The 17,217-nt window shown below is 38.0% G+C and overlaps 2 protein-coding genes across 2 annotated transcripts in view; both read left to right on the top strand.

Annotated features, from left to right (window-relative positions):
- The window catches only part of RIPPLY2 (ripply transcriptional repressor 2), a 55,932-nt gene extending 43,260 nt beyond the window's left edge, over positions 1–12,672 (top strand). The window contains exons 6-8 of the mRNA XM_049772585.1: positions 8,228–8,737; positions 8,941–9,005; positions 12,398–12,672. Coding sequence (XP_049628542.1) covers positions 8,228–8,737; positions 8,941–9,005; positions 12,398–12,554 — 732 coding nt within the window. The 3' untranslated portion in view covers positions 12,555–12,672. The remainder of the gene's footprint in view (positions 1–8,227; positions 8,738–8,940; positions 9,006–12,397) is intronic.
- A 2,464-nt stretch (positions 12,673–15,136) lies between these two features.
- LOC126006723 (cytochrome b5 reductase 4) overlaps positions 15,137–17,217 on the top strand; it is a 72,915-nt gene continuing 70,834 nt past the window's right edge. Inside the window, exon 1 of the mRNA XM_049772242.1 lies at positions 15,137–15,288. Within this exon, the coding sequence (XP_049628199.1) occupies positions 15,214–15,288 (75 nt within the window). The 5' untranslated portion in view covers positions 15,137–15,213. The remainder of the gene's footprint in view (positions 15,289–17,217) is intronic.

The following is a 17,217-nucleotide window of genomic DNA, read 5'->3' as shown; positions in this document are numbered from 1 at the left end:
CATAATATCAGTAGGAACCCAGACAGCTGACATGTTGGCTAGTCTAGGAAAGAATGGGCATATTTAATAGTATTTTTCTTTATTTGTTTGTGACTTTTATTAATTACTTAAACCAGAAAATAATTTTTGTAGAGAATAAAATATATATGATTTAAATATGCAAATGTTCAGTTTAAATGGAAGCCAGATTATATGTAAAGTATTACATTTAAAAGGAGATACACAGTTTTTCTCGGCTTCCTTTTGGGTTCCAGTCATCTACTCCCTGGGGCCAGTCAGTTCTGTGTCTGGACAGGAACAGAGAATCTCTCCTTCCATCAATCCTCCATTTCCCAAACTACAGACACTAGTGCATCCACATGAAGTCATTTCAATTTATATCATATAGCTCCTGGCAGATTGGACTTCTTTCTCTTAGAAAATATACAGCTCAAAATCCAACTGACCAAACCAATGAACTAGTATGCAGTATTTTTTAATCATACTTAGATAACCTTGCTTGTTTAGAAAAATAACCTCTTAAGAAGATATACCTCAAGCCAACTTTCATACAAACAACTAAATAGATCACTTTCTTAAATACACTGATACTCCAGTATTCCTAACCACTAACTGCAAAGATTACTGGGAAAGCTAAGGAAGACATCTACAGTTAGGGATATGGAGAGAAATCCTGGAAATTTCCAAGTCCACCCAAATGCCCGAGCCTTATATATGAGGACCTAAAATCAACACTTAATGTTTTAGCAATGGAAATCAAGGAGTCACTAGCCTATAAAATCAAGAAATCTACCTATGAACATTCCAACCAATTAAAAAAAAAGAATTCTTTTAGATGAAAGAATCCACATGAACTTGAAGACAAATTACAAGCCAGCAGTGATAAAGGAGAAAAAATGGAGAAAGATATAAAGGAGAGACAAAACACTGGAAGAAAATGTAAGATACTTAATGAACAAAGATAAATAATCTCCAAATTATAGGAATACCAGAAGGGGAAGAAAACAGGACAGGGAAAGAACAAGTAGTGAGTGAGATAATAGCAGAGAACTTTACCACCCTTAGGAAAGAGATTTCTCTACAAATTCAAGAGGCAAACAGGGTGCCAAACCAAAATAGACCCTAACAGAACAACATCAAGACATACAATAATCCAAATGGCAAAAAACAAAGAGAGAGACGGACTTTTTAAAGCAGTAAGGGAGAAGAAAAACCTCAAGCATAAAGGAAAAAACATTAGAATCAAACCAGATCTTCCATTTGAAACAATTGAGGTAAGTAAAAAGTGTAATGACATATTCAAACTACTGAATGAAAGAAACTTTCAACCTAGAGTCCACTACCCAGCAAAACTCTCATTTACATGGGAGGGAGAACTAAAAACATTCTCAAAAAAATAAAAATAAAAAATATTCTCAGGCATAAAAGAATGAGCAATTTTCACACTAACCAAACCAACCCTAAATGAACTATTCAAAAAACAATTACACAAAACAAACCTCCAATTGTAACAACAACCCTACACAGTATAATGGCACAACAACCCTTTATGTCAATAGTTTCCTTGAATGTCAATAGACTAAACTCTCATATCAAGAGGAACAGAGTAGAAGTTTAGATCAGGAAACAAAACCCAGATATCTGCTGCCTGCAGAAAACACACTTAAAAGTACAGAATAGACACAGGCTCAGAGTAAAAATATGGAGAACAATTATACAAGCCACTGGAAAACAATACAAAAAATGTTGGTGCAGCCATATTCATGAGACCAAACTATTCAACCTCAAAAAAGTACTCAGAGACAAAGATGGACAGTACTTATTAAGCGGGGGAATAATATACCAAGAAGTAATAACTCTGATCAACATCCATGTACCAAATGTAAACCCAGAAAAATATGTAAGGCTTTTGCTCACAACCTTAGAGAAACATATGGATGGAAACATGATAGATAATACTGGGAGATTTCAAGCCCCATTATTGCTATTAGATTGATCTACTAGGCAGAACACTAGCAAAAACTTAAGGGCCCTAAATTAAAAACTAGAAGAATTAAGACTAATGGATGTATACAGGAACTTTCATCTTCAAAAAGTGAAACATACATTATTTTTGAGGATACATGGAACTTTCTACAGGATAGATCACATTTTAGGACACAAGTCTAACCTACATAAAGTCACAAATATAAGAATTATTCAGTCACAAATATAAGAATTATATTATCAGGCCACAATGTCAGAGAGATCAAGATTGACTGTAAAACGAAGTTGTGGAGAAAATCAAACACCTGGAGACTAAATGACATGCTGCTCAACAAAAAATGGATCAAAGAGGAAATAAAATAAGAAATAAAGAGATTCCTTAAAATTATTGACAATGAAGAAAAAGTCAAAATCTATGGGACACAGCAAAAGCAGTAATTAGGGGGAAACTTGTAGCAATACAGGCCTACAAGCAAGAAAAAAGAAAACTAAAACAACCTAATGGGACACCTTAAATATCTAGAAAACCAACAACAAAGAAACCCAAACACAAGCAGAAGAAAATAAAAATAAATAAAAAAAAAAACAGGGCAGAAATCAACCATAGAGAAACCAAGAGCACAATAAGAAATATTAATGAGACCGAGATCTATTTTCTGGAAAATAAATAAAAATAAATAAAATAAAGTTTTAAAAAGTGTATATAAGTATAAAATTACAAATAATTGAGCATAATTATTATTGGTGAAATACATAAAAGACAGCAATTTTCAAAAACAACTATTAATGAGTCTGTATCTAGTTAATGCTGTCACCTCTTCACTAGATTCTCAATGCCTACTGATTAATTGAAAGAAAATGTAGGCAAGTATAACCTTCATAAAACTCCACTGAATTGTCTTCATACTTCTACATATTTTATTATTTTTCCTTTGTTTTGGTTTAGGGCCATACCTGGAGGTCTTAGGCCTTACTCCTGGCTCTGTGCTCAAGAATCACGCCTGGTGAGACTTAAGGGACCATATGTGGTGCTAGCAATTGAACCTGGGCATGCCATGCATAACAGTTTACTTGGGGAACCAGATGGGGTACCATATAAAGGTTACCTTTATATTCATCTAATTATTTTTCCCTAAAGGCCTTTTTTCCCTCGACTCTTTTACCTTAGAAACATTCTCCAGTTTTTGTATCCTAAAAGCAAAATCTCTATAGTCCTTAGAGTTCTTTTCTCTGCCCTTTTTCATGAAAAGGGGAAAACTTAGCTCATTTTCTTTATTTCTTCATTTATTTAGTTCAACTTAGTGAGTGTAAAAATGTTTCCACCTTATAATCTCAAGATGTTGCTTTAAAGTCATCAATAACCAGTAGATAAGCTGCAGCTGTGCCCAACTTGGTAGGCACTATCTTTGGGTCTAGATCTGTCAAGCCTTCTCAGAATGCAGCAGGTCGAATCCTTTTACCTATTTAAGGGCCCAACTCTCCAAACATCCACACCTTCTTCTGCCCACGTTTAACAACCTGGGCTCAAAACCTATCTTTGATAGAAGCCACAGCTGAGCTAATATGGTAGGCCTGAGACACCATGCTGCTGAATCATCCTAATAACATAGCTACTGGAGCACTTCAGACATCTCTAAAGTTTGCATGACTAAAAGTTCAATAGGAACACAAGAAACTTTGATGAAAAAATTGCTTAAAATACCACTAATTGGGGCTGAAGAGATAGCATAGAGGTAGGGTGTTTGCCTTGCATGCAGAAGGATGGTGATTCGAATCCCAGCATCCCATATGTTTCCCTGAGTCTGCCAGAAGCAATTTCTGAGCATAGAGAAGAGTGCTGCCGGGTATGACCCAAAAACCAAAATAAATAAATAAATAAATAAATAAAATATAAAATACCACTAATCAATGAGTGAAACAATAGTTCTCAAGGCTTAACAATGCTTAACAGTTTAGTAAATTCTTTTTATTTATTTGTTTATTCTTTCTTTCTTTTATTTTATATTTTTAGGGGGCCACACCTGGGGCACTTAAGGGTTACTCCTGCCTTTGCACTCAGGAATCACTCCTGTCAAGCTTGGGGGACCACGTGGAATGCCAAAGACCTGGGTCTGTTTCAGGTTGGCTACATGCAAGACAAACATCCTACTGCTGTGCTATCGCTCCAGCCCCCAACTGCTTAGCAAATTCTTAGACAATGACTTTAGTAGCATCATTATAAAATATATTTTGTAGTAAGCAATATAGTCAATTATTGTGTCTGGTAAGGAGGCAGGTTGGAGTGTGGTTAAATTGGGATATTTATGAGGGACTGGTGATAGAATATTGAATACCTGAAATGACTGAATTATAAACAGCTTTGTAAATCATGATGTCTAAAGTTTCAAATGGGAGGTGTGGCGTCATCTATAACTTCTAATTTGTTAAATTCATTTAATCTATGACTTAATTTGTTATTTTACTTTTCCATTTGTGCTGGCATCCTTCCTTCCCATATTTCTGCCCCATCTGAGCTATATAGAGATGACTAAGATGGCTACCACCAACTCTTCTGTTAACTTCATTGTTCCTTCTGCCTTACTTTACAATGAAACAGTGCTCTTTGGGACTCTGTCTTTGGAATCAATGCTACATTTCCCTGGAAAAGAAATAATTTTCTAGCATTTTAATCACTCATTTTCTTAAGAGTATGAAATCCACATTTCAATCACTAGTCCTGAGCTCTTTGCATAGAGTTTATATTAAGTATATTTCCATCTGATAATGACTACTGACAATGATCCAGTGCAAAGAGCCCCTAATCTTAAGTGACCATGACATACAACAAATTTTTCACCAACCAAATTGAACATGTGGCATGTATGAAAAATAAATCTGTTAATTAAAGCTTGTGATATTTCAGTTAGTTATAACATTATATTGCATATATTGTGATGGCCAGGGATCTGAAAATAACTTCATTGATAATATATATGTAACATTTAAAAAAGTTCACCTGTTTTCTCTCTTTTCTGTTTTCTGTTTTCTTTAATCTCTTTATTCACTGATATATCAACCTCTACTCACTTATATAGGCTAGAAGAAACCTGGATGCAAGTTTAGATGCCACTATAAAGTGGCATTCTTTGACATTTAATAATTCACAAAAATTTTATATTCTAAACTATATATTTCTAAGTGCTCCTCAATCAACTTTTTATTTATAGTTTTTGTGTATATTGCAATATTTCTTAATAAATTATTATATTCTTGTCTCAAATATCAATCTCTAAACAGATCTCATATGACTGCCATAGTGATTTCTATGACATCAAAATTTTGATCATTCTAAACTCCTGTTTAAAAATCTTTTACCAACTCTTACAGAATAAAGCTGAAATGTATTATCCTGACATATTAAGCTTTTAACAATCTAAGTCCTTTTATCTTCTTAACCAAATCTCTCCTCTAGCAATACCTAACCTCTAGAAGCACTATTTCTTTCTTCTCAACCTAATACCATAGAATGTATTGTTTCCCTATACTGTTTCATAGCTGATTCTACTAGAAACCCCAGTTAAGTTTCTTTTACTCTAAGAGAGCTTTCCTGGGGCTAGGTAGATAGCTCAAAAGATTGTAGTGCATGAATAATTTGCAGAAGTTCCAGGTTCAATTCCTGCTAGGGTGCCACATGGTTCCCCAAGTCTGAGAATAGTACCCTACCACAGAGTTGGAAGTAGCCTTCAAGAACTGCAGTGGGTAGCCCAAAAACAAATAAAGTTCCTAATAAATTGATTAATGTCCTTCCCTGTTCCACTTATCTGCTTAAAACATGATTTTGTTGTTGAAAATGGCACTTAGAACTTTTTGATGGTCACAAATCACAATGACTGCTAGCCCCTCAGTCTTCCAATTAACTAGCCAATTTAAGGTTTTATAATTTTTAAATAGCTTAAATTTTATTTAGACTTACCATCTTATAATATGATCCTATGTCTGTTGTTGTTCTTTTTAGCTCAGTAATAATTCTAAAGCAGTGAAACTAAACTAGAATTGCATCACTTGAAGCAACCCATATCTTTGTCTCTTGTCAGGTATTATATGTATTCATTTAATTTTATTTTAGCCATAGTTAAACAAATATCAGATACACTACAGCTTACATCCAGTGTAAGAGCAGCACAGCACCACCACAAAGTGGTACTCGTTCTAGCACTGGACTGTCCAACCTGATTGGAGAGACTCTGAGTGCTGTCCAGACTCCCTGAGCTGTGCTTAGGAAGTCTTCCTTGAAACCCCATCCTCTTGCATCACAAAATGTAGGAAAAAAACCCCACAAAGAATAAGAATACAAAAATACAAAGTTTATAGAAATTGAGCTTCCTTATGATTCAGAAATACCACTCCTAGGGATATACCCTAGGAACACAAAAATATCCTCTGCATCCCTATGTTCATCGGAGCACTATTTACAATAACCAAAAGCTGGAAGCAACCCAGGTTCCCAACAACAGATGAGGCTAATGGAATACTATGCAGCCATTAGGAAAAAATGAAGTCAAGAAGTTTGCTTATACATGGATGGACATGGAGAGTATTATGCTGAATGAAAAGACTCAGAGGGAGAGGGATAAATATAGAACAAACTCACTCCTCTATGGGATATAAGGGTGGGGGGAAAGAGTGTGGGGATTACATCCAGAGACTTTAGAGATAAGGATTAGGAGAACCAGTATATGGTAGGAAGCCTGCCACAAAGAGTGGAGAGTGCAATTAGAATACAGAAATCTTCTACTATAAAAGGGAAATGCCTGGCACCCTTCATTAACAGTAGTGCAAACCACAGTGTCAAAAAAGAAGGGAGGAGTGAGAGAGAGTGAATGAGAGAGAGAAAGAGAGAGAGAGAGAGAGAGAGAGAGAGAGAGAGAGAGAGAGAGAGAGAGAGAGAGAGAAATGCCAGGCTGAGAAGGGTGGGTGGGAGGGAAGAGGGCATTAGGGAGAGTGAGAGGGAAACTGTTGACATTGGTGAAGGTTGTTGACTAACTCAATCATGAACTTTATCTGTAAAAAATACTGTAGCTTGAACAACCTTGTAATTATGGTGCTTAAATTAAAAAATAAAGCTTGTAATTAAAAAAAGCAGTATGATGCAAAAATACAGTTTACTAGCTGAAACATTTAATCTCATACAAATAGCTTCTTCAAATTTAGTATTTTAAGTATCTTCAATTTGTAATAGATGTGTGTGGATTTTTAGTAGATGCACTTTTTAATACACTAATTTTTTAGTAGATGTGTTTTTTTTAATACATTAAAAATACTGGATATAGCTTTAGGGTTAGGGGTCTGGATTTGATATCTGAGTATCTCATATAGTCCTCTGAACACCTCCAGGAATGATTTCTCGAAGACAGGAGAAAGCTCTAAGCACTGCCAGGTGAGGGAGGGAGGGAGGGAGGGAAGGAAGGAAGGAAGGAAGGAAGGAAGGAAGGAAGGAAGGAAGGAAGGAAGGAAGGAAGGAAGGAAGGAAGGAAGGAAGGAAGGAAGGAAGGAAGGAGGGAGGGAGGGAGAGGGAGGGAGGGAGGGAGAGAGGGAAGGAAGGAAGGAAAGATGGAAGGAAGGAAGGAAAGATGGAAGGAAGGAAGGAAAGATGGAAGGAAGGATGGAAGGAAGGAAGGAAGGATGGAAGGAAGAAAGGAAGGAAAGGAGGAAGGAAGAATATCTCATTTATAAAAATATATCTCGGTAGTATTATTTTTAATTCATTTAATAAATTTAATTCATTTAATTTATTTAAATTCATCATTAACTTTACCATAACAAGATCATCAAAACAAGATCTAAGTGTTTGGAGTGAAGAATAGGTTGAGTTTGCCGAAGACCCCCCAAAGTCGTAAAATTTGTAGTTTCTCTGCTTGCTGATTTGCCAGTAAAATTACCTGCCACACTTGGCTTTTTAAAAAGTTTCCCACATGGGGCCGGAGAGATGGCATGGAGGTAAGGCGTTTACCTTTCATGCAGAAGGTCATCGGTTCAAATCCCGGCGTCCCATATGGTCCCCCGTGCCTGCCAGGAGCAGTTTCTGAGCACAGAGCCAGGAAAAACCCCTGAGCACTGCCGGGTGTGACCCAAAAACCACAAAAAAAAAAAAAAAAAAAAAAAAAAAAAAAAAAAAAAAAAAAAAAAGTTTCCCACAAATGCAAAAATATAAAGAAACTCTTGATAGCCTCCTTCCTCGCCTCCTTTGGAAAAGGTCTGCTAGGGCGAGAGCTGCCTCCCTCCTCCCCGCCCTGCAACCTTATGCCGCAATACCTTCACACTTGGCACGGATGCCCTCCCCGCCCGGGCCATTTGGGAGCAGCACGCGCTCACGCCCGGCCCGCCGCGCTCTCACGCGCAGCCTTTTTGTTTACGCGGCCCGGCTGGGAAATGGGGAGGCGGCGGGGGTATAAAGGGGCGCTCGGGACGGCAGGGCCACGGTCTCAGGCTGGGCCTGAGTTGGCAGCCAAGCAGGTCGCCCCATGGACCAGGCGCAGCTCCCGGAGCCCCGAGAAGGCGAGCACAGTCGCCCCCTTCTGCCAACCGCACCCCGAAGCCCGAGCCGGAGCTCGGAGGCGCACTCGGGGTACCGCAATTCCCTCCCCTCTCCGCGCCCCGCGTTCCTCTCCTTCTCCTCCTTCTGATCCACCCGTGCTCCCCCAGCAGGTCTGCCAGTTTCTGGAGGCCCTGGTTGGACACCCCTGGGTTCGCCGAGGGTCCAGCGCCGCCGGAGGTGAGTGAGTGTGGCCAGCATTTCCCTGGGATGCAGAGCCAGCCTAGGCCCTGGGAGACAACCCCGGCGTGGCCGCGCCCCCTGGACGCCCGGGAGCCGCTTCCCGGGGACCGTAGGGTGGCTGCCCAGCATCTCGCTGGCAAGGTCCGGGCCTCAGACCTGCAGTTTCTGCAGGAACTTGGTGCCAACTCTTTTCTTCGCAGATGCCCATGGGTCCTGGGGTGAGCGGAGACGCGGGAAAGGTTTGCCTGTACAGACACCCTGTCAGGTGAGTGACAGATCCCTGAAGGTTTTCTGTACCACCCCACACCCTCTCTGTTGCTCCAGAGCAAACACTGCTATTTTTTTTCCTTTTGGGCGAGGAAAGATAATTAAATCTATCTATCTATCTATCTATCTATCTATCTATCTATCTATCTATCTATCTATCTATCTATCTATCTATCTATCTATCTATCTATCATCTATCTATCTATCATCTATCCATCCTCTCTATCGATCTATCTATCTATCTATCTATCTATCTATCTATCTATCTATCTATCTATCTATCTATCTATCTATCTATCTATCTATCTATCTATCTGTGTTCAACATGTTTTTATCCTTGCAGTTGGTGCAAGAATGTTGGTGCTCACGCTTTCTTCTAAAAGAACTCTTAATCTGTGCACTCAGCAGATGCTTCAAGAATGTAACCAGGGACGGTGAGGGTTGTGGTAGAATGAGGTTTTCAAAACAATTTTTAAACTTTTTAGATTCCGGGCCAGAGAGAGTACAGATCGCTTGCTTTGAACGTGGCTTGACTTGGGATTGATCCGGGCATCCCCCAAATATCGCCAGGAGTGATTCCTGAGTGCAGAGCCAGGAGTAACTCCTGAGCATCACCTGATATGCCACCCTCCCAATTTAAAAAATGTCCACTTAAAATGGGACCTAGTGAAATTGACTGCACTCAAAGCACTGTGGATTATTCCTTAGGGAGTCAAACGTTATTTGATAAAAAGTGAGAACTGAGTTTACCATTGTAAACTACGGAAAGGAAGCCTTCCTATAAAATCTTTGTGTATATTTAGGTGCAAGGTTAATTAAAGTTGTTTGCTTCATGGAAAAAAGATAAAGACAAAGAGCCATGTGTTGTTTCTAAAAATCTAAATAGTATGTAGCTGTCAAAATATCTAATTATTTTCCTTAGTGTTTTAACTCTAATAAAGACCACAGGAAAAATAATGAGAACCCTGTGACAAGTATGTAATGAAGTTTACCTTTTGTCAGTTTATGAGCATGAGGTGACTAAATCTGCCAGCGTGAATTTCCTGGGGAGGGGTAATGAGTCTTGGGACTAGCCCGAATGGTAGCAGGGAGAGGAGAGGAAGAAATGGCACAGAAGAGAAGCAGATGGTGAAATAGCATGGTTCTTTGGAGGATGTGGGAATGATATCAAGGCACCTATGGTCATCCCAGCAGGGAAGTCAGAGGCCTCATTTTAGACACAGAATAGTGTCCTAATCCTATGTGTGACAGAGACAACACATGGAATTTATTCTGTATAAGGTTGGAGTCATAATGAGATGATATATAGGCTTCATTTGAACATGGAAAGAGAAGTTGAAAATTATTGCAATGGTGCAGGCAAGAACGATAAGGAACCACACACACCAAGGCATTGAAAATAGAACAGGGTGCAGGTGGGGAGTAGTTTAACTGACAAAATACCTAAATGTATCATGTATTAAATATGATAAAGAAGACAAGACAGAATGACCCCAGGTTGTGGCTGACAAGGTGAAAAAGGATAGAAAAGAGGACTTGAAACAGATTAGTAAGTAATATGACCAATATACTTTTTATTTATAGTACTTATTGGATTTAGGGGGTATCCAAATAGAAAGCTGCATAGGTCTAAGGCTGGGGAGCTTCTGATAAGTGAGCAGTTTGGAAATCAGGACAATAGGTCAGATTTTGGGAAAGAGTGAGAGATTTTTTCATTCTTACTAGAACCCTGGGAGGAAGCTCAGCTTCTAACCACTGTACAGAAGTGATGTTTACTGAAGAAGGTTGACAAGGATTACTCAGAACAGAGGGAGAAATTCAGGAAAGTCCTGGAGGTGGGGTGACCAATAAAAATACTAGCGCAAATGTGATGATAATAAACAGCAGTCTTGAGATTTGATGATTCTAGTGACACATCACAATATCAATTGTTTCCCATGTAAGAGATTTTCTTCTTTTTTTTTCCCCACTGGGCTACCATAGCAATTTATTTATATCATTTTATTACTTTTTATTAGCTTGTAGTATTGTGTGCTTCTTTCTGATTCTTTTTATTCAACTATCAACTTCTTAAGGTCAGAAATTATAATTTACTCATCAATGAGTTATTACTAGAACAAGAGAACATTAAGATACTTATTGAATGACCAAATTATTATATTTTGTTTGAATATATATATTTTGTTTAAATTGATTAAATTTGTTTAAATTGATGCTCAATTTTAGTATATGTGCTACTGAAGGACCATCAACCCTGATGATGCTCAGGGGTTACTCCTGGCTTTAGTGGTGCTTGGGAGACCATATGGGATGCTAGAAGTGAAATGTAGGTCAGCCATTTGCCAAACAAGTGCTCTTCCTACTGGACTACTTCCTGGCTCTTGAAAAACTGAATTATTGATGATTACTTATCTAGGTATCAAATTACAAACATTTCTTTTTGCCAATTTTGCTAGAAACATAAGCTACATTGTTTTTCTAGCATTTAAAATATGGTGTATTGAACATATTACCTTTGCTTTGTTAGGATTATCTATTATTTATATTGGGTGCTATTTACAATAAAGCAACCAACCACATCATAGCGATGAAACCTTGTACCTCGTTTTTTTCTTTCATTAGCTAAAAAGGAAAGACCAGGCGCAAGATTCATTTTTTAAATTTTATTTGCATATAACTGTTTACATGCAAACCTATTAATAGGAAGTCAGTATAATTCTCAAAATTTCAATGTGATATTCCAAACTATTTACATGAATTGAGAAATGGGAATAGAGATGGAGTTTATTTGGACTTCGATGTAATCATTCTATTCCTAAAATTGGAAGTACATGGACAAACTTAAATGCTATTTTTGTACATACATGTACAAATAACATCTGTGAGTTTTAAGCAAGGTATTAGGTGATTTCTGTTATTGTATAAGATAATACTTTGTCAATTTTACACAGTTTGCTATTGTCATGTCTTTCCAGATAGTAGTAGGATTCATTTATTCCTAAAACGAATTTGAAAATTGTAAGACAAACTTGCTGTATTTTGTAAAAATAAATATATTCATGATGCTTAATATAAGCTATATGTTAATTTTGCTCATAAAAATTTAGTGTGGATTGTTTTGCTTTAGTGTTAAGTTTGAATAAAAAAATAACATAATCAACCAGTAAGTTACTTAATAACATAATCAATCAGTAAGTATACTTTGGTAAGCATACTCCATGCATACTGTGATAATAGTAAAAATTTTGCCCTCTTTTAAGAATGCATATGTAAATAGATAAACTAATTGTTAAAATAATGCTCTTGAAATTTGAAACTTTCACAATTATAAGGATTTTCAACCTAAAAATTAAAATAAAGCATGTATGTATGTATGTATGCTTCTTTCAGACTATTGTGGCCAAAATCAAAGTGCTATGATTACTTATATCAAGAAGCAGAAGCTCTACTAAAAAACCTTCCAATTCAAGCCACAATTTCTTTTTATGAAGATGATGATAGTGAAGATGAAATTGAGGAGCTGATTTATGAGAATGAATCTGATTAGTTACTATATATAACATTCAAAACATGTAAGATTTAAATTTAATGTATAAATATATCATAATACTTTTAAGTAATATATGTGTACATAATTTATTAATAAAATGAACTATTTTATAATACCATAACAGTTTGAACTTCTTTATTCATCTACCATCATTCAGTGATATACTTTATCAATTTATGTCACCATTTACAAATACCTTGGCTATATTATGACCATTTAGTCTATAAATCATAGTTTTGATCTCTTCAATTTGTGAGTTTCTCCTTAATTAGAATTTTACATACATTTAGTTAAAATACTTAATTTTCCTTATTTAATATTTAGTTTTATATAACAGTATATTGGCATTTCTTACTGATATCCACTAAATATAGTAAATGTTATTACCTTATTTTATAATAAAGGATATTAGTTGATATTATCAAATTATAAGTTGTTATATATTTTTAACAGATGTTGCTTTCTGATTTGAAAAATACCTTAAGTCAGGTATAGAGTGAAATTAGAGGGTAGGGCACTTGCCTTGCATGTGGCTGACCAGATTTGATCCCTAACATCCCACCTGGTCCCCAGAATTCACCAGGAGTAAATCCTGAATACTGCCAGATGTGACTCCCCAAAACAAAACTAAAAACAAAATAAAGATATCTTAAGTCACTGAGTACAGAAATCAATTTTAGGGCTTTAAAATTTTAGGAACCTTTAATAAATGATGAGTTTAGTAATATTTTATATAAACAGTTCTCTGCTGTCTTTAAATTTAATAGACTATATAGTGTGTGTTCACTCCTGATGACTCTGATGGCAATTGAGTTCCCAGATTAAAAGAGTATTTAATATTTGATTAAACTGATTCCATATATAGGGGATCACAAAGTCCAGTACTTGATAGTGTTTCTTCATTTGTCTAAGCGAGAGTTCCTAAAGCATTTGCCAGTTATAAAACACATCCCCTTCCTTAGCTTTGGTTTCTACTCCAAACAGTCTTGTGGGAATTTTTTATGCAAAATAAATTATGATGAACTTTTTCCCATAGACTTACTGTAGAAGAATTTATCACCTCTTAATGAAAACAGGGACAATTTCAAGGTAAATAGTCATGAATTTATTAGCTTAAATAGCTCAAAAATCTTTTGACAACTACACATTTTAATTGCAAACATATTTCTTTATTATTTCATAGTGATAATGGTCAAAAGTAAAGGTCAAAACTAGTTGAACCAAAGATGGCACGTACAAAACCTTGTAACTGGTGAAACCAGAAAACAAAAAATGATGCCCAAGTTTTGAAGTTTTATTTAAATGACTTAAACACATTTTCTTACAGTTAAGAAAATGCTACAGACACTGATTTTTCCAGGAATTTTAAGCAAAAGGCCAAGTTTAAGCTATATGTTAATTTAAAAAAAAGTTAGTAATGGAAATAGTGTGGGTGGGATCGACATTTAGAACTATTTTTTTTAAGTCTCCGTTGATTTCCACCCTTAGGCTGTATGCCTGATTCAAGGAACATGCAGGATTACTCATGTGAATCTCAAGCACTAGAGGCTGATGATCATTTGCACAGTATTCATTGCTTCTCTCAAAAGTATATTATGAAAAATAAATTTGTTTTCTTAAAAAATAATAATCACTCTATTGAGTCTACTATTGACTAGACTTAAAGTCATTTAGAGCATGTGATTTATTTCCTACTAAATAAAAAACTAAATATATGGGTAAAATATTAAAAATAAGATACATAAGATTGTTTATTAAGTGCAGGAATGCCTTTCATACCAGCCTAATTCATGTTAACATTTCCTTCATAAGATTTTAATCATTTCTTACACATTGTTCAACAAATTGGAGGCAATTCATATTTGGCTTTCAGGGAAGGTAGAAAGTTAGATGACAAGCAAGTACAGGGGACAACTCCGTATCAATTTTTTTGGCTTGGTCTGTTTTGGCGGTGCTCAGGGCTTACTCTACTGTGCTTATGAATCACTCCTGGAGGACTAGGGGATTCTAGGGGGTACGGGATACTAAGGCTGAACCTGGGTCGGCCGCGTGCAAGGCAAGCGCCCTACCCGCTGTACCATCGCTCTGGCCCCCAGCAAGGGTTGTTTATTAGAGATGAAGTCTTCTCTTTTTAGGCCACGGTAGTAACTACAATTGGCGACTAGCTCCAGAGAGGGCCTCTTTCCAGTACAGCCTTGTCTCCCAAAGCACTTTCGGAGAAATCAGCCTGCTTCGACCTCTTTCTTTGTCTTTGCATATTCCAGTTGCCTCAATGGACAGATGCTGGTCGGTTAACGAGATTCTAGAGCTGACTCGCAGCTTGGTCAGCACCAAAGCTGAGGGACAACAGCTGCACCTTTTCCCTCGCTCATTCAAGAGCTGCTGTTACTCCTGCAGTGCTGAAAGCGCAGCAAGGACGCATGGCAGAACCGACGCAAGGGTAGCGCCTCCCTTTGGCTCCGCCCCTTTACGGCGTCATCGTCTCAACGTCCTGCGTCACGACGCTGGTGACCCCGGCTGACCCCGGAAGTGTGTCGGGGGCTGGGCCTCAACCCGGCCGGGGTGCCGGAGTGGGCGTTGCTGTCGATAGTGAGGCTTGCCCGACAGTGCTCGGGCTCGGCGGTGGACTTCAGCAGCTCCGGGCCCGGGGTTCAGGATGTTGAACGTCCCTTCGCCGGCCTTCCCGGCCCCCAGTTCGCAGCAGCGCTCCGACTCCTCGGGACGGGGCAAGGTAAGCTGCGCCAGGTGGGGAGACCCCAGGACCCGGCGAGCGCTTTCTCCCCCTTGCGCTCTGCTCAGACCAATGGGAACCTCTTTTCCGTCACGCCCCACTGGGGCGATCCCTCCCGGTTCTTTTGGCCCTAGTCCTGGGACTCCTTCCTACACACCTGCTGGTCTCCTTTCTTCTCCATCCCTTCTCCAGGCCTCAATGCCTTTTCCCAGGACTTCCCAATGGATTCAGTGAGTTGGGCCAGGTAGGGCGCGTGCCCAATTTTAAGACTGTAGCCGACTTGCTCCCTTCTCCTGTGCTTCACTCGGTGAAGAAGTTCTGGGGTATCAGGAAAGCTTCCTGTTTGATCTGCAGGAAAAGTTGGGGTCGTAGTTATGAGGAAAAAGGCAAATAAATGGCAAACCCTGGGCTAGATTTAAGGACACGTTTCTAAGTTGTGTAGCATCTTTTTATCCTCTGACCTCTGCTGGTTTTATCACTTACTGCTCCTTCCCTATGCACCTTTTCAGTTTTTGAAGCTAAGGTAATAACTCTCAAAGTTTGTTAAGCTAGTTATTGTTAGCAACAGGTGGATGCAAATATTTATTCTTGCAAAACGTAATAAGTGACCTCATTTTCGTTGCAACATGAAGGTTACCTGTTCCTCTTAATTGTAAATTCCTTCTTCTGTAACCACAACTTCTGTTTTGTTTTCAAACTATTTACCGAGTTAGCTGGTTCATTTCTGGACTCTTAGATCTTTTCATTTTAGACCACTTCACCAAGCTTCTTTTTGTTTTGTTTTTCTTTTTCATATATATCTGAAGATTATATGCCTTCATATATACTTCTAGATCAGAAATTTTTTGCTTTCATTAGCTTTTCAGAAATCTGTTAGTCGGGCCCGGAGAGATAGCACAGTGGCATTTGCCTTGCAATCAGCCGATCCAGGACCAAAGGTGGTTGGTTCGAATCCCGGTGTCCCATATGGTCCCCCGTGCCTGCCAAGAGCTATTTCTGAGCAGACAGCCAGGAGTAACCCCTGAGCATCGCTGGGTGTGGCCCAAAAACAAAAACAAAAAAGGAAATCTATTAGTCCAGTTTTACTAATACCATAGCTGAGAGCTGAGAGAGCTGAAGTTTATTCAGTGCTAACTGAAGACCTTGTTCTAAGTGTTTTGGATGTTACATGTACATTAATGAAATCCTTACAGTGATTCTGCAAAGGGACTGCTCTGTTGTTTGAGGAATGTGGCCTTATAGACCCTTTAGATTTGGTGTGATATGACACTAACTGTTAAATTACAATTTTTGCTCCATATGTCATCCAAACGTGTGTCCTTTCCGTAATAATCGAACTTTTTCTCAGTGACTAAATAGCATAAGCCTTTGGAGAGAACCTTTGAATTAGATTTTGAGTCCCTGCATCTTCCCCATGAAAACTACCAGTTGTGTTCTCTTGAAGTAGAAAAATTAGAGATAAAGATAAGATGTCCTTTATTATTCCCAATGATGGTGGCCATGTTGATGATGATAATGATCTCCCTTATCCAGAGTAGGACTGGGGAAACAGGATAGATCTCTACCCACACACCCACTACTTATCTCAACATCCAGGAGAAAAGTTTCCAGAGAAAACAAATAATGAAATTAAGTAGGTTTCTTAGGAAAAGGAGAGAAAAGAGAAGTGGGATTCATAAATACTCAAAAGAAATGTTCCACATGTTACTTATTTATACTTGCAGGCTAGCGTTTTTAGGGGGTTTTATGAACTGCCCTTATTTGGAAGTCTCTAGCTGAGGCTCCCTTGCTAAGACTGATCAGAGAGAAAGAGAGTTTTGAGCTCTAGTGATCTTCTTTTAAAGGCCTTGATGCTGCTGAATTGTCTCCTGACTTTGTTTTGAATATAAATTGGGTCCTGAGTCATCTAAAAGTGGATCTCAAGTTGGT

Source organism: Suncus etruscus, chromosome 4 (genome assembly GCF_024139225.1).
Source record: "Suncus etruscus isolate mSunEtr1 chromosome 4, mSunEtr1.pri.cur, whole genome shotgun sequence".
NCBI classification, from domain to species: domain Eukaryota; kingdom Metazoa; phylum Chordata; class Mammalia; order Eulipotyphla; family Soricidae; genus Suncus; species Suncus etruscus.
Note: the sequence above shows the minus strand (reverse complement) of the source record. Positions and strands in the feature narration are given on the sequence as shown.